At 51.9% G+C, this 24168-nt stretch overlaps 1 protein-coding gene across 3 annotated transcripts in view; it reads right to left on the bottom strand.

Moving 5' to 3' along the window:
• LPIN1 (lipin 1) overlaps positions 1–24168 on the bottom strand; it is a gene marked incomplete at both ends in the record, with an annotated part of 114890 nt that overhangs the window by 47410 nt on the left and 43312 nt on the right. For 2 of the 3 annotated variants that reach the window (XM_080711471.1, XM_080711472.1), the window contains 4 exons: positions 250–375; positions 3751–4058; positions 4640–4735; positions 5827–6027. In XM_080711471.1, coding sequence (XP_080567597.1) covers positions 250–375; positions 3751–4058; positions 4640–4735; positions 5827–6027 — 731 coding nt within the window. Of the gene's footprint in view, positions 1–249; positions 376–3750; positions 4059–4639; positions 4736–5826; positions 6028–24168 lie in introns of those variants that run through there. The other variant, XM_080711470.1, reaches the window with a different exon arrangement.

Below are 24168 nucleotides of genomic sequence, written 5' to 3'. Positions count from 1 at the left end.
CCACGCCCGGCTTCTGTCACAGTTTTTCTGCTCCTAATTGCTCTCGTCTTTTATTTCTACATCACTAGTTCCTTAGACGTGCTTCCTCTAGCTGACGTCTAACCCTCAGGCAGGGGCAGGTGAACCATGACACACACACACACACACACACACACACACACACACACTCGGGCAGGGGCAGATGAACCATCACACACACATACACACACACACACACACCACACACACACACACGCGCGCGCCTCTCACCTGGGGTTGGGAGACCACTCTCGGTCGGAATTGGGGTACGATGCTGACTGGGAATAAGGCAAGATGGAGGGGAGGGTTTCCTTAGGAAGCTCATCTGGGAATGGTGGTAGGTCATCCGGAAGAGTTCTGGTGGAAGAAAACAAAAACAAAGTCAAACAGGTGCCAGTGGCAGATTCATAAAAAAAATCAAGGTCCCGTTTTTTTCTTGATTATCTCTAAGAGTCTTGTTGACTAACATGGTCCCTTTTTTGTTTTCTATTTCTTTATACTTTAATCGGTGCACTGTGGTCTCACAGCATACTGCGGTTCAGAGTGCTGGGGCCTCCATGCGCGCAGCACTTGGTGGGCTTCCCCGAGGCTCCCTCAACTCTCCGCCCTTCCCTGTACTTGACATCGAGATTGCCACTGATAATTCCGCATGTGTACATGATGTCAACAGAAGTGCTTCCTTCACTAACCTTCCCACTGCCGTCCCCTGGGCCCTCTCCACCGCCCCCCTGGGATTTCTCCTCCTTTATCAATGTCCCTCCTGTAACCCAGTACTTCCTAGCTTCTACAGAAAAGAGAAAACATCTGACCCTTCACTTTCTGTGACTAGCTCATCTCTCTCAACATAATGTCCTCTAGCTCCATCCATCTTTATGCAAACGATATAATTTTGTTCTTCTTTATAACTGAGGAAATTCCATGGCATGCATGTACAGTTATTAACCATTCGCCTGTTGGTGGACACTGAGGCTCTTCCATAATTTGGCCGTTGTGAACGGCGCTGCTCTAAACACGGGTGTGCACAGATCACTAGACTCTGGTGACTTCAGCTCCTTTTGAAAGATGCCCAGGAGCGCGACTGCTGGGCCATACGGTGGACCCATCCGTAATCTTCTGAGAAACCTCCACACGGATCCCCGTAGCAGCTGCGCTAATTTGCAGTCCAACCACAGGCATCAGGGTTCCTATTTCTCCACATCCCCACCGGCGTTTATTGTTGGTTGACTTCTTGATGACCGCCATTCTGACTGGGATTAGATGGAATCTCAGTGCAGTTTTGATTTGCATCTCCCTGATCGTGAATGATGTTGAAAACTTTTTTATACATGGGCCATTTGTATTTCTTCTTCTTTTGTGAACTATCTAGTTCAATTGCCACTTATTGTGTGTTTGTGTGTGTTGTCTTTTAACATAATCCCTTTCAAACACTCACGTATATTCCAGGCAGTGCAGGGGGAAAAAAGTGATAGAAGCAGAAATAAACGTGTGCTTGTGCTTTGACTGAATTGCAAATTTAAAATGACATTCTGAGCGTCTGGACTTAGACACACGCCAGTTGATCACACTGCTCCCCGGGCCCGCCGAGGAACCTCACGGTGGCCTTTTACATTTCACCCCACAAGAGTCATAAGAGGTGGGTCAGCCCAAAACCAGACCCAGGGTGTGCAAACCCTTGTCGTGTACAGGTGGCGCTGCCGAAATACCGCGTGGCCACACACAGATCACGTTTCGTCTGGCAAAACCAAGAAATGACATCGGCCCAGTGTATCTTTGGATTACAAAGGGATCGCAGAACTGCCCAGCGTCAGATACCAGCAGCTCGTCACAGAAGACGGCACCATCTTCCTATCCTGCGGAGGCCATCTGTCTGCACTGTCAACGTCGCCTGAAATACCTACTGCGAAGTTCTAGAACCAACCGCCATGCAGGGAAGTCAATCACACCAGGCCCCGCCCCCGCTCCCGCGCTGACAGCAGATTAGAAGCTATGCTTAGGGAAAGCAACACGCCAATCTACCTTTATTTTTAGCCAGAAAAAGAAAATAGATCCTAATCTGCATAATGAAGCAGGAGGACCATTCCAATGTTTTTTTATCCCTTCTTTATGCTAATGAGATATAAAAATAATTATCAAAAACTATACTAAATTGCCTAAAAGTCAGAAACCATAAATATTCCTTAAAAATGAGTTCTGCACTTCAAAACTGGCCTTTGTCACCAAAACAGTAATACAGATAAAGAAAACTTCACTGCACTCCTAGAAGCAAAGAAAAAGAAGGAAGGAAAATGTCCATTAAACTTTGGGGCAGGTCCAAATTAAAAATGAAAAAAGTTGAACCAGGTATGGTGGTGCACACTTGTAATCCCAGCATGAGGGAGGCTGAGACCGGAGGATTATGGTTGGCGGACAGCCTCAGCTACATAGTGAGACCCTTTGCAACTCAGTGAGACCCTGTTTCAAAATAAAGAATAAAAAATAGGGCAGGGGGTGTAGCTCAGAGGTAGAATGTCCATGGGTACCATCCCCAGTACTGCAAAATAATAATTAATAATAATAATAATAATAATAATAATAATAATTTACTAAAATGAAAAGCATTTGCTCATATATAAAACCGAGCATGTGCTACAGCCATTTTTAATCCTAAATCCATCACACCTCAGCCCCAATCTAAACCCAGCCCAACGTGTGTAGTTGGTGCTCAAATAAGAATAAATAGGTTCTGATCCCAGGACAGGAACGTACTTCTGTAATCCCAGTACTTGGGAGGCTTTGACAGGAGGATCGTGGGTTCAAGGAGATTGTGTACTTAGTGAGACCCTATTTCAAAATAAATAAAAAGGACTGGGCATGGTGGTGCACAAATGTAACCTTAGTATTTGGGAGGCTGAGATAGGAAGGTCTCAGGTTTGAAGCCAGCCTCAGCAATTTAGCAAGACCCGTTTCCAAATAAAATATATAAAAATAAAACAGAGCTGGCAATATAACTGAGAGATAAAATGTTCCTGGGTCCAATCCCCAGCACCACAAATAATAATAAATAATAATAATAATAATTAATAATAAACAATAAATAAGCTGGGTAGCACACACTTGTAATCCTAATACTTGGGAGGCTGAGACAGGAGGACCACGCAAGTTCGAAGCCTGCCTCAACTACTTAATGAAACCCTCAGCAACTTAGACCCTGTTTCCAAATCAAATATAAAATAGGTCTGGGAATGTAGCCCAGAGGTAGAAGTCCCGAGTTCCATCCCCAGTACCACACACAAAAAAGAAAATAATAATAATAAATAAAAAAGACTAGTGTATAGCTCAGAGTGTAGAGAACTCCAGATCCAATCCTCAAAAAATAAAAAATAAAAAATAAAAAGAATGCCAGGTTCCGGGCTGCGGTGGAGCTGGGTAGAGCCCCTTCTCAGCACGTGAGCCCAGGGTTCCATCCCAGCACCGGGCGGGTCTGAGGGAACCCAGGTTTCGTTTCCAACCCACTCCTGCATTCAGTCCCCATGCCTCTCTCGGTCCCCACCTCGGGGCTGTGTTCTGGAGCTGGCACGACCAGCCAGGGAGGCACAGTGTCGCCAACACTCTCAGTCTTTCAGGCTCCACTCTGAAGACTCCTAATCCCAAAATTCCATCTAAAATGCCCAACAGAAGAATAAGAAGTTCTGAGGAACACACGAGAGGCGCTCTCGAGGCCACCTGGAGGCTGCCAGCACGTCTCCGGCTCACCTGCTGCCGTCCGGCCGGCCCGCGTCCTCATCCGAGCTCATCTCTATGGGGAACATGTCTTCGTCCTCTGAGGTGTTGCTGCTGTCCTCCCTCTTCAGGCTGTCCAGCTGCGACTTCCGCCTCCTCTTCCTTCTCTTCTTCACTAGGGAGCCGCTGGAGAGGCTCTCGGTGGGAGGGGAGACCTGGGCGGCCATGCTGGGGTCCAGACCCCGGATCCTGTCCGCTGGGTTCCTTTTCAGCTGGCATTCCATCCGCGCAGCTCCCTCTGACAGGATGGGGGAGGTGGCCAGGTACATGGGGATCACTTCCTAGAGAGAGGACAAGTTTTCCAAAGAGTCTTGTTACTTTGAGCTTAAGGAGCAGGACAGAGCCGGGCGTGGTGGTGCACCCTTGTAGTCCCAGCATTGGAGAGGCTGAGATAGGAGGATCACGGTTCGCGGCCAGCCTCAGCTACTCAGTGAGGCCCTTTGCAACCCAGTGAGACCCGGTTTCAAAATAAAGAATAAAAAATAGGGCTGGGTGTGTAACTCAGAGGTAGAATGCCCCTGGGTTCCATCCACAGTACTCCACTCCCAAAAAAAGGCTCAGGACAGAGCCAGGGGTCCCCTAGGGTTAACGCAAGAGCCCAGCGCTCCCTGGAAAGGGCCATAGTGGGGCAGGCTGACGGCAGAGCACCACCAGCCGCCTGGAGGCATGGCTGCCCATCTGACAGAGGATCAGAAGCCAGCAGTTCATCAAAGGCCTTTGGGGATTGAACCCTGCACTTTAACAATTATAACAAAGTAGGGTCACTATCGATGATTAAGCCGGTGGCTCCTACCATGGGGAGCTGAGATCCCTCTACGGCTCCACACAGCCCTGCTCAAAGCTCAACCCCCGCCTTCCTCACCTGGTCGTTATCAGTCTCCTGAACAAAAAATGCTTCTCCATTATCTCCCAACTTCATGTGCAAATCCACGGATTCCCCGTTGATTTCTATGTCGACCTGAAGGGAAAACCACCGTTAAGAAGCAGAAGAGCCACTTCCGCCATCGCCTCCCCGGGAACTCTCGAGGCACAGACACACCTCGCCATAAACACTCTAGTCCCACCCAGAAGGCACCTTGCAGCCCCACATCTCGGGCAGTCCATCCAGGATGCACACAATTTCCCTGAGTACTGGTGGGGGGGCTGTTCTGGGCTCAGGCCTCTGAGGATGGAGAAGGGACCTCAAAATGGAGAAGCTCCCCTGAGATCACCTGGCCCGTCTCACAGAACTGGTTAATAGAGTTCAAGTTCAAACTCAGCCCCGTCTTCAGAAATAACAGCCTGGACCTTCCGTCTGCTGCGGGCTGGGATCTCTGAAATCCTCTCCACCGAGCGCTTGAACTTAACTCAAAGAACCAATCAAGATGCATCATTCCAACTCCACATTAAGTAGTGGAATGAAATGTTTAATCAATTTTTAAGGATTTTTTTTCCATGGGTATGACAGATTGGCTTTTGCAAAAATGGCCACATCAGTATTTCTGGTCCCCGGGCTCTTCCAGAGCCCTGCCAGTCCCCATTTCTCCTCCCCTGGAGGTGGGAAAGACTGATGGTCCCCAACCAAGAGGGCACAACAGAAATGACGCCACGTGGCCTCCAAGGCTAGGTCATAGAACAGAGCCCACCTGCTTCCTCTCTCGAGACGCTCGTCCTCATGGGCCAAGTTATAGGGGACTCGAGGCCAAAGGGAGAGGCCACGTGGAAGTTTGAGGCCAAAGTCTCAACAAAGAGCCCCCCAAAGAGCCAGAATTAACCACTAGACACCACGGCAAGGAGCCAGGGTTCAGGAATCCCTGCCCTGCCAACCACGCTGCAAACATTCAGGGCATCTACTCAGGCCCGAATTTTTGGATAAGCAGTCCGGTGTCTGCCATTACAGTGTAGACTAAGGGATATAGCCATAGCAACCAGGACAACAGGAACTGGCAACTGCGGGTTCAGTGAGCAGACATTCCCAATGGGAAGCCGAAACCCCGAGTCTAAGCGCTCGGGACACAGGAGACACGGCCCTGTTCCCTGAGCAGAGCGCACCCAGGTCCCGGGACTCACCACTTTCTCCCGGGAGCGCAGGACCCCCATCTTCCCAAAGCGGACGTGGAAAGGGGAACACTGAAGGTTCCCATTGGGCTGGCGGACGACAATGATGTCAATGCACCCCGAGAGTGTGGCGGGGTTCAGCCCCTTGTAGAGCTCCTTCACTGTTACGAACACCTGGCCGGCCAGCTGCCCCACGTAATTCATGGTCTGAGCCTAGGAAGCAGAAAAAACACAGGAAAACAATGAGCTCCGGCCTGGAGCTGGGCAGAAGGGTCCTCCCCCTCCCTCCATAGCGGGTCACACACCCGTTCTCGCTGGGCTCAGATCATGTGGTTTCTGGAATGCTCTCTGAAACACCCACCACCAGGGCCCATCTCCCCAACCCCAATCAGCAATCAGCAAGCCTGGCGATCTCGGCCCTGGCAGGCTGCGGGGAGGCTGACCGCAGGCATCCCAGGACCCTGCCTGCCTGGTCCACATGGCCACAGCCACCTGTGCCTCGCTCTGTCACTGTGCACGGATCTCACGTGCTAAATCTTAAGGCTCCTGAGAAATGAAGCTGGATTTTAGACAGCTTAGTAGCCCCCACGGTGCCAGGCAAGAATAAGTTCTTCAGAATAATACTGAAATAATATTTGAAAAAACAGGACTGCTTTTACTGGAGAAGAGGAACAAATGGCTTGTCCTGTGTAACACCTTCCAGCCTGGCTTCTCTCCTACCAGCAGAGGGACAGGCGGCCACGCTGCGGGTGACCTGCCCAGCCAGCCACTCTGCAAACATTCAGGACATCTACTCGGAGAGAAAAGACTCGACTCAGGAATGGCTAATGGGCGCAGAGGTGCAAGTGGGCCGCAAGAACATTTAATATTCTACAGCATAGTAGGACAGCTATGTTGACTAATTAATTGAATATTTCAAAATAGTCAGCAAAGAGGATTGTTCGATGTTCTCCATATAAAGAAATGATATGCGTGTGAGGTGACAGATATTCCAGTAACCCTGATTTGATATTATACAGCATATACAGGTACTAAAATGTCACAATGTTCTAAGTGTCAATTAAAAATAAAAGCATAGCCGGGCATGGTGGCGCACGCTTGTAATCCCCGCACTTGGGAGGCTGAGACAGGAGGATCGCACAGGTTCGAGGCCAGCCTCGGCTACTTAGTGAGGCTCTCAGCAACTTAGTGAGACCCTGTTTCCAAATAAAGTATAAAATAGGACTGGGAGTATATACCAGAGGTAGAAAGCCCCTGGGTTCCATCCCAGTACCACCAAAAAATAAAAATAAAAGCATATTTTTTAAATATGCTTAGTCCCCGTGAAGGGATCTGATGAGTCAATGATGGACAGAGAATACACAAGTAAATAAAGTATAAATCAGTGCTGCTGTGTTTAAGCAAATGCTAAGGGAGATACGAGTGCGGAAAGAGAACACATTGCCCGGAGCAGGCGTTAGAAAGGTTCTCTCAAGAAAAGGGCGGCAAGCCGGGCGTGGTGGCACACGCTTGTAATCCCCGCGCTTGGGAGGCTGCGACAAGGAGGATCTCACAGGTTTGAAGCCAGACTCAGCTGGCTTAAGAGACCCTGTTTCCAAATAAATTATAAAATAGGTCTGGGAGTGTAGCCCGGAGATAGAAGGCCCCTGGGTTCCATCCCTAGTACCACCAAAAAAAAAAGAAAAGAAAAAAGAAAAGGGCGGCAGACAGACGCCACAGCCAGCAAGAGGTCCCTGCAAAGCCATGGGGCCCAGACACCAGGCACCGGGAGGAGCTGTGCCCAGCACAGAGCACAGGCAGGAAGGGAGGTCGGACAAAGAGGGAGCCTCGCGGGGCTTTTGAAGCAGCCGTGTGAAGCCACAGATTCTAGAGCAGCAGCAGGACTCGCTGACCCACGGTCCTGAGAAAGTGTCCCGGGGGAAGAGAGGGAGACAGGCCACAAGGAAGCAGAAGAACAGGGGTGCTGGTGGCTGCTGCCACTGCTGAGGTGCCCTCCTGCACAGTGATGGGGGCAGAAGAAATGGAGGAAGGGACAGCCCAAGAGATGGGTAGGCTCAGAGGACAGGAGCCTGAGCTCTCGGGGTACTCATCCCTTGCGGCTCCTGGACCCCCGAGCCTGCCACGGCCCGCCTGGGCAGAGCCAGCCCTCCCCTCGATATCGTCCTGCCGTGCCCCACACCTGGCCATGCCAGCCCAGGGCCCTTTCCTGGGTCCTCTTCTTCTCCAGCCCTGACTCATATTCTGCGGCTGAGTCCCAGGCCCTCTCCAGACACTTTGGCTATCTGGAGGAAGAGGAGACTCGTTTTCTCCCCCCCCCCCCCTCTCTCTCTCTCTCTTTTTTTTTTTTTTTTTTTTTTTTTTTTTTTTTTTTTTGGTGGTACTAAAATTCCTGGAAACCCTTCTACCTCCAGGCTACACTCCCATACCTGTTTTTTTTTTTTTTAATACTTTTTATTTGGAAACAGGGTCTCTTAAGCCAGCACAGCTGGCTTCGAACCTGCGCGATCCTCCTGTCTCTGCCTCCCAAGTGTGGGGATTACAAGCGTGCCCACCACACCCGGCTCCTTATTCTTTTATATGCTTTTACAAGCCTCGGCCTTCCAAGTTATCAAAGCAAAAAACACATTAGCCGCACAGCTTCAAATACCACCCACACATGGTGTTCTCTTCTCAGCAATTCCAAGACATCTGCCTTACACACACACACACACACACACACACACACACACACACAAAGGTGCACACCACTCTGATTCTTGCTGGGAATTAGCCTGGCGCCCCACCTGGGGACACTCCCTGCAACTCCAGGCATTTCGAGGCGCACTCACACTTTGCGACTGGCCTACCGTGCAGTTGATGCTGGGATCTTTCTGACCCTGCTGCCGGCCTGTATGGTTTTTCTATCACTCCATAAAACCATGCTATGATCATAGAATAAGAAATATACATCTTGTTCTTTGTCTCTTAGCTCCTGGCCAGAACTCCTAAAACCCTTGTCATTTCCTATACATTATTTCCTACGTGATCAAGCTTAAGAATAACAGAAGCGTATTTTATTACAATATTCAATGTTTTCCTGGCTCTTGAAACAGCCCTTCAGTGATAAATGTCAAAAGGGTATATTTTGTCCTTCATAACAGGTCCCTTCCAAACACACCTGAGTTACGCTAGCGAGGCGGCTCCCAGAGGATGGATGTGGTTCCCAAGAACCAACCATGTGATTAGCAGGTGCATCTTTCAGCCCCACCCAAGCTCTGGAAGAAGAGAAGGGCTGGGACTGGGTTGTCACCAAACACCAGTAACTCAGTCAACCATGCATGGAGAGCCTGGTGCCGGGAGAGGTGTACCCGGGAGCACCTAACCCCAGGCATCGCTCCCGAGCTGTATCCTTTAGGGGAAGCCAGAAAACCTAAGTAAAGTGCTTCCCTGGGCTCTGGGAGTCACTCCAGTGAATGACTGAACCCAAGGAGAGGGTCCCAGGAACCCCCAATTTATAGCTGGCTGGGCAGAAGTACGGGAGGCCCCCAATCTGTCAGTGGAATCTGACAGGTTGATTCTGAGCCCTTCCCACAGGATGTGCTGCTGACTCCAGGTAGCGCGTGTCAGAACCAGAGGGGGTCAGGGACCCGGCTGTATCTGCAGAGAACTGGTAAACAACCAATGCATTTGCTATCAGAACTGTGAGGAGAACCATTTTCTCTTTATTCTTTTATAAGCTTTTTTTTTTTTTTTTTTTGGCAGTACTGGGGATGGAACCCAGGGGCATTCTGCCTCCGAACTACACCCCTGGTCCTATTTTTTAGCCTTTACATTTTTTTTTTTGAAACAGGGTCTCACTGAGTTGCGAAGGACCTCACTAAGTAGCTGAGGCTGTTCGCAAACCCCAATCCTCCTGTCTCAGCCTCCCAGATGCTGAGATTACAAGTGTGCGCCACCACGCCCGGCCCGAGGGTCAAGCCTTGACCTCCAAGTTATTAAAGCAAAAAACACTTTTGTCGTTAAGTCTCACCTCATCGCCAATGAACTGAGCAGAGGTGAGGGCAGCCTGCCCGATTACAGAGGAGGAAACTGAGGCTCAGTGTGGCTACTTGGATGCCTGGAGGCTCAGTGTGGCTACAGGGGGCAAAGAACAACACCTGATTGGATTCTGCATTAGAGCAGGACAGAGACCTAGAAATAATGAACGACGCCTACAAAGAAAAGCGCACAGGGCACCCTTCATGGGATCATCTGAAATTTTTTTCTCTTTTTTTTTTTTTTTGGTGGTGGGGAGCATTCTGGGGATCGAACACAGGACCATTCTATCTCCAAGCTACACCCCCAGCCCTTTTTACTTTTATTTTAAAACAAGGTCTTGCTAAGTTGCTGAGGCTGACCTAAAGCTGAGATCTTCCTGTCTCAGACTCCCCAAGTACTGGGATTACAGGCATTACAGGCGTGCACCACCACACTTCTTTTTTTTTTTTTTTTTTTTTTTCCCAGTACTGGGGATGGAACCCAGAGCCATTCTACCTCCAAGCTACAACCTCAGCCCTATTTTTTATTCTTTATTTTGAAACAGGGTCTCACTGAGTTGCAGAGGGCCTCACTTGGAACTTCTGCCCAATTTCCAAAGCCCTGCCACAGCTTTCTTAACCCCACAAGTTTTGCTAACACCATCCACCTCTAAAGAGTAAGGTCTGTTTGTTTAAGAGGGCCTCGGGCCAACCCCATGGAAAAATGGACAGAATATTATATAAAGAGTTCACAGAAGCCAGGCGTGGTAGCGCACACTTGCAATCTCAGTACTTGGGAGGCTGAGACAAGAGAATCACAGGTTCATGGCCAGCCTCAGCTACTTAGTGAGGCCCTCCACAACTTAGCGAGACCCTGTTTCAAAATCAAGAATAAAAAAAGCCAGGAGTGATGGCGCACACTTGTAATCCCAGCGCTTGGGAGACTGAGACAGGAGGATCACACAGGTTCGAAGCCAGCCTCAGCTACTTAGTGAGGCTCTCCGCAACTTAGTGAGACCCTGTTTCCAAATAAAATATAAAATAGGTCTGGGAGTATAGCCCGGAGGTAGAAAGCCTCTGGGTTCCACCCCCATTACCACAAAAAAAAAATTAGGAATTAAAAAATAGGGGGGGTAGGCTGGGAGTATACCTCAGAGGTAGAATGTTCCTAGGTTCAATTCCCAGCACCACCAAAAATAAATAAATAAATAAATAAATAAATACAGAGTTCGCAGAAGCTGGGCATGGTGGTGCACACATGTAATCCCAGCATTTGGGAGCCTGAGACAGGAGGATCGCGATTCGCAGACAGCCTATTTAGTGAGGCCTGTTGCAACTCAGTGAGACCCTGTTTCAAAATAAAGAATAAAAAAATAAAGAATAAAAAAATAGGTCTGGGGGTATAGATCGGAGGTAGAATGCCCCCTGGGTTCCCTCCCCAGGGAACCTCCCACCAAAAAAAGTTCACAGAGAAAGAAGGACATGTGGTCAGTGATAAATGTGGAGATAATGAGCCCCATTCATAAAGATATCCACAAAAATATTCATAAAGCTGTCAAAGGAGGCCTTCCGGAAGACCCAAAACCATAGGACCCCGGGGCTGGTGACGCCCCAGAGGCTCATGTGCGCTGCTGCGGGGTCATCAGTGGGTCAGCACTGCAGCGACAGCTGTCCTTTGGGGCACAGACAGAAAGGGCACAAGGGGGCTCCCGCTCTGGCCGGAAGGTCGGCCGGGTGACCCCTCTGCTCCTCCAGTGTTGAGATGTGGCAACACCCGGCTCTTATGATCCCAGGAGACGCGTGTCCTGGGGTTCCTGCCAAGGAACACGAAGGGCCTGAACAACAGGGATGGAGCCATGCTTGGTGAAATGGCCCAAGGTTCCGACCCTGACCCTTTGCTTCATGACTTAACTTGGCTATTGAGCACAGAGCACTGTTTCTCCTTGGACAACCCAACTGTGTGCTCTCTTCCAGCATCCACAAGAGCCCCCTGTCCAGACGTGTGTCTTGGTCAGAAGGAATGTGCTGCCCTTGACAGTCTCCTCTGAATGACACCGTCCTACCGCAGCAGTAAAGAGAGGGCCAACACCGCCTGGCAGGAAGGAGCATGGGCTCAGGTTCAAATCCCAGGTCTTCCTCCCGTGGACCCTGGGGCCCTGGGCAGGTTACTAACCTGCCTGTACCTGTCCACATGAATGAAGTGGGTGACAGCAACTGTACCCACCCTGGGGGATTGCCGAGCAGTCGATGTCCAGGTAGGGAATTTTTTAAAGTCGTGCCCATATAAGCCCAGGGCTGGTCCCTCTGTCACAAATAGCCCCAGCTATAAACCAGACTCAGGGTCTTGCCTGAGAGGTGTTCTGCAATATTTCGATTTAAGGTGCTTAAATTGTGAAGGTGAAGAACATGACTGGTCAAGACAAATCCAGAAGTGCAGGAAGGGCATGCTTACATGCCACTTTTGGGTATGGTATCGCATGAGGCAGTCCAGCTTTAGAGATGGGACAATACAGAACATCGTATTAAAAAGACAGCTCTACAGCTGGGCGTGGTGACGCACGCTTGTAATCCCCACACTTGGGAGGCAGAGACAGGAGGATCGCGCAGGTTCGAAGCCAGCCTCACTGGCTTAAGAGACCCTGTTTCCAAATAAAATATGAAAATAGGTCTGGGAGTGTAGCCCAGAGATAGAAGGGTTTCCAGGAACCCCAGTACCACCAAAACAAACAAACAAAAAAAGACAGCTCTACTCTCCTCCTCTACACGAACAAATGGCTAGCTGGTTTGTCTCGATCAATAGTATGTCGAAACATTTTGTACCTAGGGCCCACAACAAGAAAAACAGCCACAGGTAGAGCCGGGCGTGGTGGCACAAGCTTGTAATCCCAGTACCTGGGAGGCTGAGACAGGAGGATCACGGTTCGTGGCCAGCCTCAGCTACCTAGCGAGGCCCTCTGTAACTTAGTTAGACCCTGTTTCAAAATAAAGAATAAAAAACTGGGCTGGAGGTATGGTTTGGAGGTAAAATGCCCCTGAGATCAATCCCCAGCACCACACACACACACACACCATACACATCTCACACACACGCACACACACACACACACACACACACACACACACACATACACACAAAATAGCCATATATAAATCCCACCACTGTGCAGAGGGAGAAGAGGGCTTTTACAAAGACGCCCCCCAGCACGGGGTGATACAAGTGGCCAGCACAGCTAGAGACCTTTCCTTCCTTTCCCCAGCCAAGCCCCCAGGAACTCAGCCTGCTCAGACCATGGCTCTGGGTCCTGTGCACACTAGCAGGCACACACACACACACACACACACACACACACACTCACAAATAAAACAAGCTGCACAAAACCATATCTAACGCCAGGCGTGGTGACACACCCCTGCAATTCCAGTACTTGGGAGGCTGAGACAGGAGGATTGCAGGTTCACCGCCAGCCTCAGCCACTTAGTGAGGTCCTCCACAACTTAGTGAGGCCTTGTTTCAAAATACAGAATAAAAAATGGGCTGGGGGTGTAGCTCCGAGGTAGAATGCCTCTGGGGTTCCAACCCCAGTACCACAATAAATAAATAAATAAATAAATAAATAAATAAATAAATAAATAAATCCATACCTAACTAAAGGTCAGGATGTCCCAACCCAATACTTCTCCAATTTTCTAAAACAACGCCTACAGGCCCACCCACTAAGCTGAGTGTCTACTGGTGGATCACACTCCTTGACCTGTACCTAAGCCAGTGCTCTCTACAGGCAAAAAAAAAAAAAAAAAAACTATTCCAGCCTGCCCCACCGGACCAGGAGGAGGGCCAGAGCTGGCCCTCCGCCCCAGGGCCAGCTGGTCTCTGGTCCAGCCCCACTCAGCTCAGTGGGAGGCCTCTCTCCCCAGCCCTGGCCCTAAGCACAGAGCACCAACATTTCAGAAACAGCCAGCCAATGGTACCTGGGCTTTCTAGAAATTAAGAACTTATAAAATCACTGAAAGGCTTGTTTGGGCTTTGCCTGAACTTCTCCCCACTCCTCCCTACGAAGCCCATCCTGAGTTCAACTGAGCGGGTTTATTTTATAATAAACTGCCTGGGGTGGAAAAAGCCCAACTTTTCCCTTTCTAAGGAACTCACTTGAGCGCTGACAGCGGGCGGTGATGGGGTCTTCTTTGCCCGTATCTGTCAACGGCTCCAAGCTCGAGCCGGTGATGGCCAAGGAAGCCCAAGAGCCACCAAGTCACACCACCAGCCCCAGGGTTCGGGCTGCAGCGCCGCCAAAGGCTCCCAAAGTCTATGGGTGCGCACAAGCCCCTCAAGGACCTCCCTGCAACAAGAGCCTGAACCCCTAACCATCCTACCACACACCTGCCCAAAGCAATCTCACCTAGGTACCGTTTACACCTTGAGTCCAGAAGGAAGACACCGAAAAACCCAACTCACAGAGTAAGGGGAGGGGGTGACAGGAGGGAGGGGAGGGGCCGTCCCACAGTGATGACTTATAGACCAGAGGCCAGCGCTAGGCAAGACTGCCCCAACCCTACCTCCTCACTGGTACCCTGAGAACCTCCCTTACAGTAGTAACAATCCTACTGATTGGCTAACCCCATCCTACGTCCTGTTTGCTCCTGTACCTCTATCCCAACTTTGACAACCATCTTGGGAGTGGGCTCTTAATGTCACAGAAGAGAATCCTGAAGCTCAGAGAAGGGGAGTCTCTGGCCAGAGTCAAGCAGCTCTAGTTGGTCAGTGAAACTACAAAGCCCCAGGGCTCAAATGGGGCCCCACATTTCTCAGGCCAGGGCGGCCTTTGCAAGCATCTCCCCATCTCCTGACCCCCAGCTTCCCTCTGCCCAGGACCCTGAGGGCCACCCAGCTGGCAATGAGCAGGACTTGGGGATTCTTTCTGGCCAGGCCAGAGTCCATCCCCAACCCTTCCAAGGCTGACTCCCCCACAACCAGGAATTCCTCGGGTCTCACCTGAACCCCCAAGTTCTCTCCCAAGCAACAAGACCCGGCGGGTTTGCTCCTTCCTCAAGCCGCAAGACTGTGGGTGACTTCCACCAGAGATGATAAAACTTGCCTGGGGGGTTACAGGAGCCAAGCCCGACCCACTGAGCAGGCCTCCGGACCCACTGAGCAGGCCCAGCTCCAGAGCCCCAGCCAAAACAAACACCCACACACAAGAGGATGATAATAAATCTATAATGTGAGCCAACAGGGAGAAGTCTCAAAATACAGAACCGCAAAGCAAGCTCGTAGCTCTTTCAAGCATTTCTGGGGAATCGAAAAAAGGTGCTGGAGTGCGGAAGGATCGTTCCTCAATGACTACACTCCTCAACCACTTCCAACCGTAAAACCCAAATTAGGAAACAAGAGACGATATGGTAAACTTCACAAGCCTTATCATCACCAAAGGAGCCCCAACTGAAAAACATCGCATGGTTAGAAACTGTGTTTTCCCCCAAAACACTTCTACCACCCAGTGGGAAACTGCTGGTTCTGAAGACTCCAAATCTATACTACCTGTCTTGTTTGGGTTCAAGTTTCTTGCTTCGTGGTCAACGCTAGGGCTGCCATCTGCTTGCTCCAGCAACTACTGACCGCACAGATTATCAGCCAGTTACTTGGATGCCCGCTCCGTGGCACTTCCAAAACATCACCCCCCAATACCCCAGGGCACCGGATGGACAACAAACCCAGCGTCCTGGGCTGCAGGGAAGGTGCAGAGACCTGCCAGAGCCAGTCTGTAATCGGAGAACGGGGACTCGCCCGCCGGGCTGCCAGCTGCTGCGTGACCTTGGTCCCAGGGCTCATCTCTCTGGGCCTCAGTTTCCTAACTCTCCCTAGGGAAGAGCTGCACCCACCCGCTGGCGCCCGGCCAGGCTGAGGGCGGCATCCCGGGAAGGGGGCTGGGTGTCAGACCCCGGCCCCGCGTGCACCCCGGGTCCGCGGCGCCGGAGGCCATCAGGCCCGGCCCGCAGCGCGGAAGGGCGCGCTCGGAAGGAAGGGAAGGCCGCGGGGATGCACGCGCGCCCGCCCGGCCTCACAGGCCTGTTCCTCCCCCCATCCCCCAACCTCGTCCCTGCAAAGGGCCTAGGGGACCGAGCTGGGTGCAGGGTCCCCAAGATCCAGGCCGAGCTCCCGCTACTCACCGTCCGCAAGGCGCGCGCCGCCGCCTTTGTATGCAAACACCCAGCTCACAGCTCGCAGCCCGCTGTCAGCTCCGCGCGGGCGGGGCGGGGCCAGTGAGGGGCGGGGCCATCGTAGGGTGGGGCGGGGCCAAGGGTGGCCTGAGGGTTCCTCGGGAGGCCAGCGACTTTGCCGCTTTCAAGGCCCACCTGGACAGAGCTGGGAATCTCTGTTGGAGAAAGGCCCATCCTGCGCGCAGGCCTGCCTTAGCCTTCCTGTGGATGGCAACCTTTATTTATGCCAGGTCTCTTGTTTTTCTTCCCAAAGCCAAAGTGTTCTCTTTCAACAACCTAGACTACCTTAATAGCAAGAAAATTGGTGGGGAGGGGGTCGATTGGGGGGACTGTCCGTAAGGGGCAGACTGGGAATTGATGACAGGGACACCTCCCAGCGCCTGGCCCTGGCTTCCTCAAACCCCTGACACCGCCTTTGACCTCCCTGACCCTTGATTGACTTTCTTCAGCCTTCAAGTGTCAGCTCCGTTGGCCATAGCTCCCTGTCCTTTAGTTTCACCAGCTTGGTCCACCAATGTCCTAAAAATCGGGGAAGCCACCCTGGCTCCGGCCAGTGGCCAGGGCACATTCTCCACGGGTGCATAAATAATGAGTGAGAAACACCAGGTCTGATGGTGAAGCAGTTAAGGTCAGACCATTGGAGGATATCGGGTTGAGACTGAGATCCTGAAGGACCACAAACTCCAAGGCACACCCAGAAATCGCAGGTGCAGAGGCCCCAAGGGATGGTGAGGCTGCATATTTGAGGGTCTTGTAGGACAAGGCATGGTGTTCTGATATTATTTAAACATCAGATTATAAGCCTGGGATTTGTAAAAAAAAAAAAAGAAAGAAAGAAAGAAAGAAAGAAAGAAAGAAAGAAAGAAAGAAAGAAAGGAAAGAAAAAAGTGGACTCAGGAGCAGGTGTCAGAAGAGAGGCAGCTACTGCAAAACACTGGGGTGGAGAGAGAGGATGGTCCTCAGACTGTAGATGCAGGGTGGCCTGCTCCAAGTAAAATGCTTGGACTTGCGGGTGTAGGGCTGGCCAGCTCTGGGAGGAGTTTGGGGGCAGCTGCGTGCAGCGCTTTGCCAGGTGTGGAGGCTTCTGTCTGGCCATGTGAGCACCTGCTCTAGCCGGGCTTGGGGCAACTTCTTTGCTGCCCACACTGGATTCAGAGCAGGTTAGGTCCTGCGCTGCCCAGCTTTGCCTACAGCTTCCGGGCGAGCCAGGTACAGTGGAGGGGGCGGGGTTCTCAAACATGCAAGGAGAGAACACTCAGGAGGTTGCATTTAGAATTTCACACCCAGACCAGAAACTGAATGGGACGGGTGCTTCTGACCCCGCCCCGTATGGAGTCCCCCGGGGAGGGCCCTGGCTGTGTTGTCAGCAACCTGGCTGGTGACAGAGCTGTGACTCAGCCCCTGGGCTGAGGTGATCCCTGGGGCCAATCCCAGGACCTGCTGTCTTCAGCCCAACTCGGAAGACAGTGGGAAAGAACTACAGCCAATAAGCTAGTGGGGGAGGAGGGAGGAGGAGTAGCAGGGGATGCCTGGTGTCCCTTTGGAGACTGCAACTAACATCCTGGGTTCTAGAGGCTCGGTTTCACAGCTGGGGGAATGGGGCACAGGTGCTCTTAACCCAGGTCCACTTTGAGGACTCAAAGGCCATAGTGAGAACCCCTGCCGCAGGTGCTCACTTGACTTTTAATTTTTTTTTTTTTTTTTTTTTTTTTTTTTTGGTGGTACTGAGGGTGGAACCCAGGGGCTTTTCTACCTCCGGGCTACACTCCCAGACCTATTTTATAGTTTATTTGGAAACAGGGTCTCACTAAATTGCTGAGAACCTCACTAACTAGCTTCAAACCTGTGTGATCCTCCAGTCTCAGCCTCCCAAGTGCTGGGATTACAAGCACATGTCAGCACACCTGGCTCTGACTTTTAAATTCTAAAATCCAAACCCAGGGTGGTGGCACAGCACGCTTGTAATCTCCGCATTTGGGAGGCTGAGACAGGAGGATCGCGGTTGACAGACAGCCTCAGCTACTTAGGCCCTTTGCAACCCAGTGAGACCCTATTTCAAAAACAAAGAATAATAAGCCGGGCGTGGTGGCACACACTTGTAATCCCCTCGCTTGGGAGGCAGAGATGGGAGGTCACGCAGGTTCGAAGGCAGCCTCGCTGGCTTAAGAGACCCTGTTTCCAAATTTAAAAAAATATATAAAATAGGTCTGGGAGTGTAGTCCGGAGGTAGAAGGACTTCCAGGAAGCCCAGTACCACCAAAATAAATAAATAAATAAAAAGAATAAAAAATAGAGCTGGGGGTGTAGCTCAGAGGTAGAATGCCCCTGGGTTCCATCCCCAGTATGCAAATAAGAAATAAATAAATAAATAAATAAATAAATAAATAAATAAATTTTAAAAATCCAGTACATTGTGAAGTATCTGCTCCCAGAAACATCTGGTTGCTGCCTAGCCCAGCTGTGACACAGAGATCTAACCTAGGGGGCAGCTGCCTCTACCAAGAGGGGCGCCCAGAGAGTACCAGCAGCCCGCATCCATCCTGCAGGGACAAAAGGCTCCGTCTTGCTGAGAGCCATGCTCCCTGGGCTGCAGCAGGAAATCCAGGCCTCTTCTCTTTTAACCAATGGCAATCATTGTAGTATTCTGGGAATTTTGAAGTTTTCTAAGTCAACCCCTGCACAACAAAGGACTCCACACCCCCTGACCCAAAATGCCTGGACAGGAGGGTGAGGATCCTTTCTCACGGGGACCCCAGAAGTTACTGTGGGTAGACAAGCAGCTGGCTGATATCCCCAGGACTCTAGCATCAGGGTATCAGAAAGGTTCCAAAAGAAAGGAGTCTAAATTTGTTCCGCAGGAGCACTGCCCTTTATGGGCCCGTCCCTGGTTGCGGACCCTCAGTAAGGAGACTTCAACACGGGCACTCCCTTGCTGGGGGGCCTCAGGGACAGGGTGGGAGCCAGTGTGTACCAGGGGCCATTTCACCACAGCAGAGTTAGGGAATGGAACAGAGCAGCCTGGAAATCCACCCAGCACAGAACGGGGCCTCTGCTGCAGTGACTGGCTGACCAGGGCGAAATCCCTGGGAAGGAGGCAGGAATGGAAGGCCCTGGGGTTCCAGAGGGAGAGGAGGAGGAGGTGATCCAAGGACAGGGTGTCAGGCTTTGGATAATCACCCCAAGGCTGTGTAAAGGCCCACCTTCTAACTAGGCGGGGCTCCTAGATTAAGGCTCAGGTATCCAGGATGACCAAAGGAGTTGCAGGAAGATACAGGGGAGGGGCTGACAGCAGCCCACCAGAAAGCCAGGGCAGCCCTGTCCAGCCTGGACAAAGGGTGAATGCGAAACTCACACCTGGGCCTGCGCTCATAACCAACAGCCATTAGCAGGGCCTACCTTACCTCAGATACCACGGGAGCCCCTCTGACCCCCCTCAGACAGTACCAGGTGTGTCCTTGGAGTGGGGACACTCACCAAAATCCTCAGAACAGGGTTCCTGAACTCTACCCTGAGAGCAGCCCCGCCTGCCAGCCTGGCACTTTCTTGATGGAGCCGCACCTCCCTTCCTAGGCGGAAACCCCACTAAAGAAGTTGCCGGATCATACTCATGCGACCTGATTACATTTCCATTGTCACCAGGGCCAGGTTCCCAGCGCCCCGCATCAATCCCAGCAGAGGTATGTATGGATTAAGTAGCTGTGCCCGCCTTGGTCTCACTCGCTGGGCAGGGTCGGTATTCACAGGCCCCTGAAGCAGCGCTCCCAGCGAACCAGGATGCTGGGCCACTCAGGGTAGAGGCACATGCGGGGTCACCCTGGCATCCCCAGTATAACCAGTGCCCAGTGGCCCCCAGGTGGCACCGCCCTTGGAGGAGCTGCCGCTGCCCCCTGCCTGGCTCACCCAACACCACAGGCTGAGCACTGGGGGCTGTGTGGGACAGATAGCCCCTGTGAGTGTCCTCAGTGGGTCCCTGGTATGGGGTAGCAACCATACAACAAAACCCGTCACATGCTCAGAGCTGCTGAGAACCCAAGGGGCGCATGCTCACAGCTGTGGGGTTTGGCCTGCCCAGTCCCCAAGCAAGAGGATTCAGCAAAAGAGCAAAAGTTAGTGGCCTGAGCAGGTATTAACTTAGGCCAGGTGTACCAAGGCAGCAGGAACCAAGGGCCAGCCAGCAGCCCACACGGGACAGTCTGGGCGTGCAAGGACTTAAGGAAGGGCTGCAGGTGGCCTCTGGGCGGAGGAAGTCACCCAGTCACGAGGCTGTCTCTCCCGGTGAGCAGGCCAGAGAAGCCAGTGCACCCTTTCTCCTTTGATAAGTTGAGAAAGGTTCCCAGTGAGCCAGGCCAAGCCAGGGGGAGTTGGGAAGGAGAAGGACCACGGCAGAAGGGACGTGGGGTGCAGAAGAGAAACTCAACATGACGGGGGTGGGGGGGTGGCAGAGAAGAGTGTCGTCACTTAGGAATAGTGGCTGTTGTGCTGGGAAATATAGACTCTTCCTCTGGGCTCCAGGCCCAGGAGGAACAAAGCCCGCCTCCATCCCCCTGAGTCAGTCCTCCAAGTCACCGTGACCTGTTAAACAGGTGTGAGGGTCACCAGCCCTGAGCAGCAGGTCTCCTGTGCTAGGAAGACAGCTTCGCAGATGGGAGGCCAACAAGAGCATGGAGGTGGAGGGACCTAGAGAGACCTCCTGTTTAGAGATAGGACACTGGGGCCCAGAGAGGGGACCCGTAGTAATAGAGTTATGACAGTAATCGCTAACATTCAGACACTATTTACTATAAGCCAGACGCCATTCTAAGTGCCGTATTCTTCACAAACTATGCCTACTGCTCTAACTCCCATATTATTGATTAAGAAACTAAGGCAGATGCCAGGCGTGGTGGGCACGCTTGTCATCCCCGCCCTTGGGAGGCGGAGACAGGAGGATGGCGCAGGTTCGGAGCCAGCCGCGCGCACTGGCTTAGGAGACCCTGTTTCTAAATAAAAATGTAAAAATAGGTCTGGGAGTGTAGCCCAGAAGTAGAAGGGCTTCCAGGAACCCCAGTACCACCAAAAGAAGAAGAAGGAGGAGGAGGAGGAGGAGGAGGAGGAGGAGGAGGAGGAGGAGGAGGAGGAGGAGGAGGAGGAAGAGGAGGAGGAAGAGGAGGAGGAAGAGGAGGAGGAGGAGGAAAGTAAGGCACAGAAAGGTGACTTAAGTCACATGGCAGAAACCAGCACACGAGGCACACGCCTTGTCCACCACTCCCCCGCCACCCTGAGCTTTATAAAAGAGGGGGTCATGACACCTCGTGCTTCTCCAGAGGTCCCCTCAAGCTTGAATTCTAACATGGCAAGTTGAGATCAGCACTTTGTGTTACTTTTCAAGACGGGACTGTGCAGGCCGCTTGCCTGTGGTGGACCTCAAACAGGAGGCGACGCCAGCGCGGTGACACTTGACAATCACTTTCTTGATGTCCCCTTGCCCTGTGAGGTTGACCCCAACAAGGCCACCTGGACCAGGGGTGAAATGCATCGGCTCCTCTGCCTGAAGCTGCAAGGAGTCTCCTGTGCGCACGTGACCCTGTTCCAGCTCATCCTCTCAAAAACAATAGCAGAGAGGGGAGTCTAGGGCTCAACATGCCAGTCCTGAGGTCCAGCCCAGAGGCTGTGCCCCCGAGGCCCAGCGACCTCCGCTGTCAGATGGAGGTAGCTGCTTCCATCTCCACAGGCTGGGGGGATGGCGTGCATTAATACCACAGGGGAAAAGAAAACCTCCATAGCTCCCAGTGTCGGCACACACTTGGCCCTGACAAATGGGACGGAAGTGTTTTGAGAACCAGTTTCCACTGGTCTTTTTGCCAGTCTTGCCCAGCCATATTGTATATGCCAAGGGTCACGGCACCTTAGCAGGTGGCAGAACCCTGGCGCCATGATGTCTGCCCCGTCCATGCAGGAGGTTACCAGTTGTCTTCTGTGAGGCAGGAGATCTTGAGTTCTGGCAGCTCGCACTTCCCCCACCAAGTTACCTGTGGACATGTGACACGGTTCCTAGAATCTTCTCATTCTTTCCAATGTCCATGCAAGTTGAAAGTGGAGGCACCCCGCCTCATGGTCTACAGTGGTCCACTGGGCCCATGGGTGGTACAGCCAGGGAAGGACTCCAGGGTCCCTGGTCAGTCACACCGATTGACCTGTCACGCCTGGGGCTGGCGGTGTCTCTCAGTTCAAGAGGATTTCACAGGGCTCAGGCCTGCCTCCTTCCTGCCTTGGGGAACATCTATTTTGGCCTCAAATTGAGAATAAGCAAACTGGGTGCCCCTGACTTCTGGCTGAAGAAGTTTTAAACCTTCGTTTTAAAGTGAGGGAAGGCTATTTTTATTTTGAAAGAGGGTCTCGCTAAGTTGCTGAGGCTGGCCTGGAACCTGTGATCTGCCTGTCTCTGCTCCCCAATTACAGCCACGGATCCTGCTGGGTGAGGTTTTTCCACTTGGTAGTTTGGATTGCTGGCATCTCTGGCAAGATGGCTTCAAAATGTTTGTGCTCCAAATTTAACCCAGTGTCCACTGACAAGGACGTTTGTACAGCCACATGAAATAAATTGGCACCCGGCAGTCATCTTTGCTGAGGGGGGAGGCTGCTCCTAGACAGAAACCCTCTCCCTTCCCACATGGCTCTGCCCCTCAAACTCTGTGGCCCTGTCATTAAAGCCACGCACATCTAGGACCCTTCCATTCACTCGGAGAACTTCCCTGCATCCTCACCAACATCGCTTGCTCTGGAACTTTTGTCTGATGTTAGGATGCGACTCCACCTTCCTTTCCATCAACGTTAGCACAGTAAGCCCCTTTCCATTCTGCTTACTTCTAGCCTGTACCTATATTTAAAGTGAGTGTCATAGAGTGTGTGGGGCTGGGGGGGGGGGTTGTTATGTTTTTGTTTATCCACTCTGACAATTCCTGAGTTTCCATTTTCAAGGTAACTGACGGGCAATTGATTTCAGGAGTCAACTTGACTGGGTCAAGAGTCACCCAGCTGGGTGGTAAGGGGCATCATTTCTGGGTGTGCCCGTGACGGTATTTCTGGGAGAGATTGGCATTGAATCAGAGAACTGAGTAAGAAAGATCCACCCTCATCAATGTGGACAGGCACCCTCCAATCGGCTGGGGGCTCCCTGACTGAATTCTCTCTCCCCTGGGGCTGGGGCACCTTCTGCTCCTGCCTTGGGGCTTGGAACCCTCGCTTCTCTGAGCTCAGCCACCGGCACCCCTGCTGCTCCAGCCTGCTCCAGCTTGTCAACGGTGTGTCCTGGGACTTCTCAGCCCCCATAATCGTATGAGCCAATTTCCAGAATGCATCTTTTGCCATCTTTAGCCATGTAGGATCGATCAGTCCTGTTTCTCAGGAGGACTCTCGCCTCTCCAGCCGTTAGCGGCATGGCTGCTTACATGACCGCTATCTTAATATCCTTATTTGCTAATTCCCTCATAGCTGACATCTCTGGGTCTTTTCATACTGATTCTTCTCCAATTATTGTTAACATCCTCCTGCTGCTTTGCTTGTGTGGTATTTTGGCTCAAATACCAGACACACTCAGGTTGGCGCCGGGGGAGGCTGCACCTCGCTATTCCCTTAGGCATCCTTGGGATTTGTCCTGAGATGCAGTTAAGCTACTGGAAATCTCTCTGATCCTTCTGTGCCTTGGAGCCTGATTCTGGCAGGCCAAAAGCAGCCTCCTTATGAAGCCTGATTTGTCACTTCTCCCGTGGCAGTTCCCTCCCCAGTCCTGTGCTCCAACCTCCGCACTCAAGGGAGGTCTTCCCACGCTAGCTGGTAGAAACATAGTTTTAGTGGCCTTTTGCAGTTTCAGGTCAGGAATCCAGGGACATCCCTGCTGGCTGCTTCCCACTTAGGGTCTCTTCTGAGGTTGCAGAAAAGGTGGTGGCCAGAGATAAGTCATGAGACCAGGGCTAGAAGACCCGCTTCCAACACAGCTTCCTCAACGGGGCCTTGGCTCCATCCTACGGGGACCTCTCCATAGGACCACTTGAGTGACGAGTATCATGGCTCCTGTTTCCCCCAGGGTGAAAGAGGAAGAGCTGAGACAGGGCAAGGTGGGGACCATAGCCCCTTTTGCAGCTAAGTCTCTGAGGTCACTCACCCT

This window comes from Muscardinus avellanarius (assembly GCF_963383645.1).
Source record: "Muscardinus avellanarius genome assembly, chromosome: 15".
Taxonomy (NCBI): domain Eukaryota; kingdom Metazoa; phylum Chordata; class Mammalia; order Rodentia; family Gliridae; genus Muscardinus; species Muscardinus avellanarius.
This window is presented reverse-complemented; position numbering and strand designations above follow the sequence as displayed.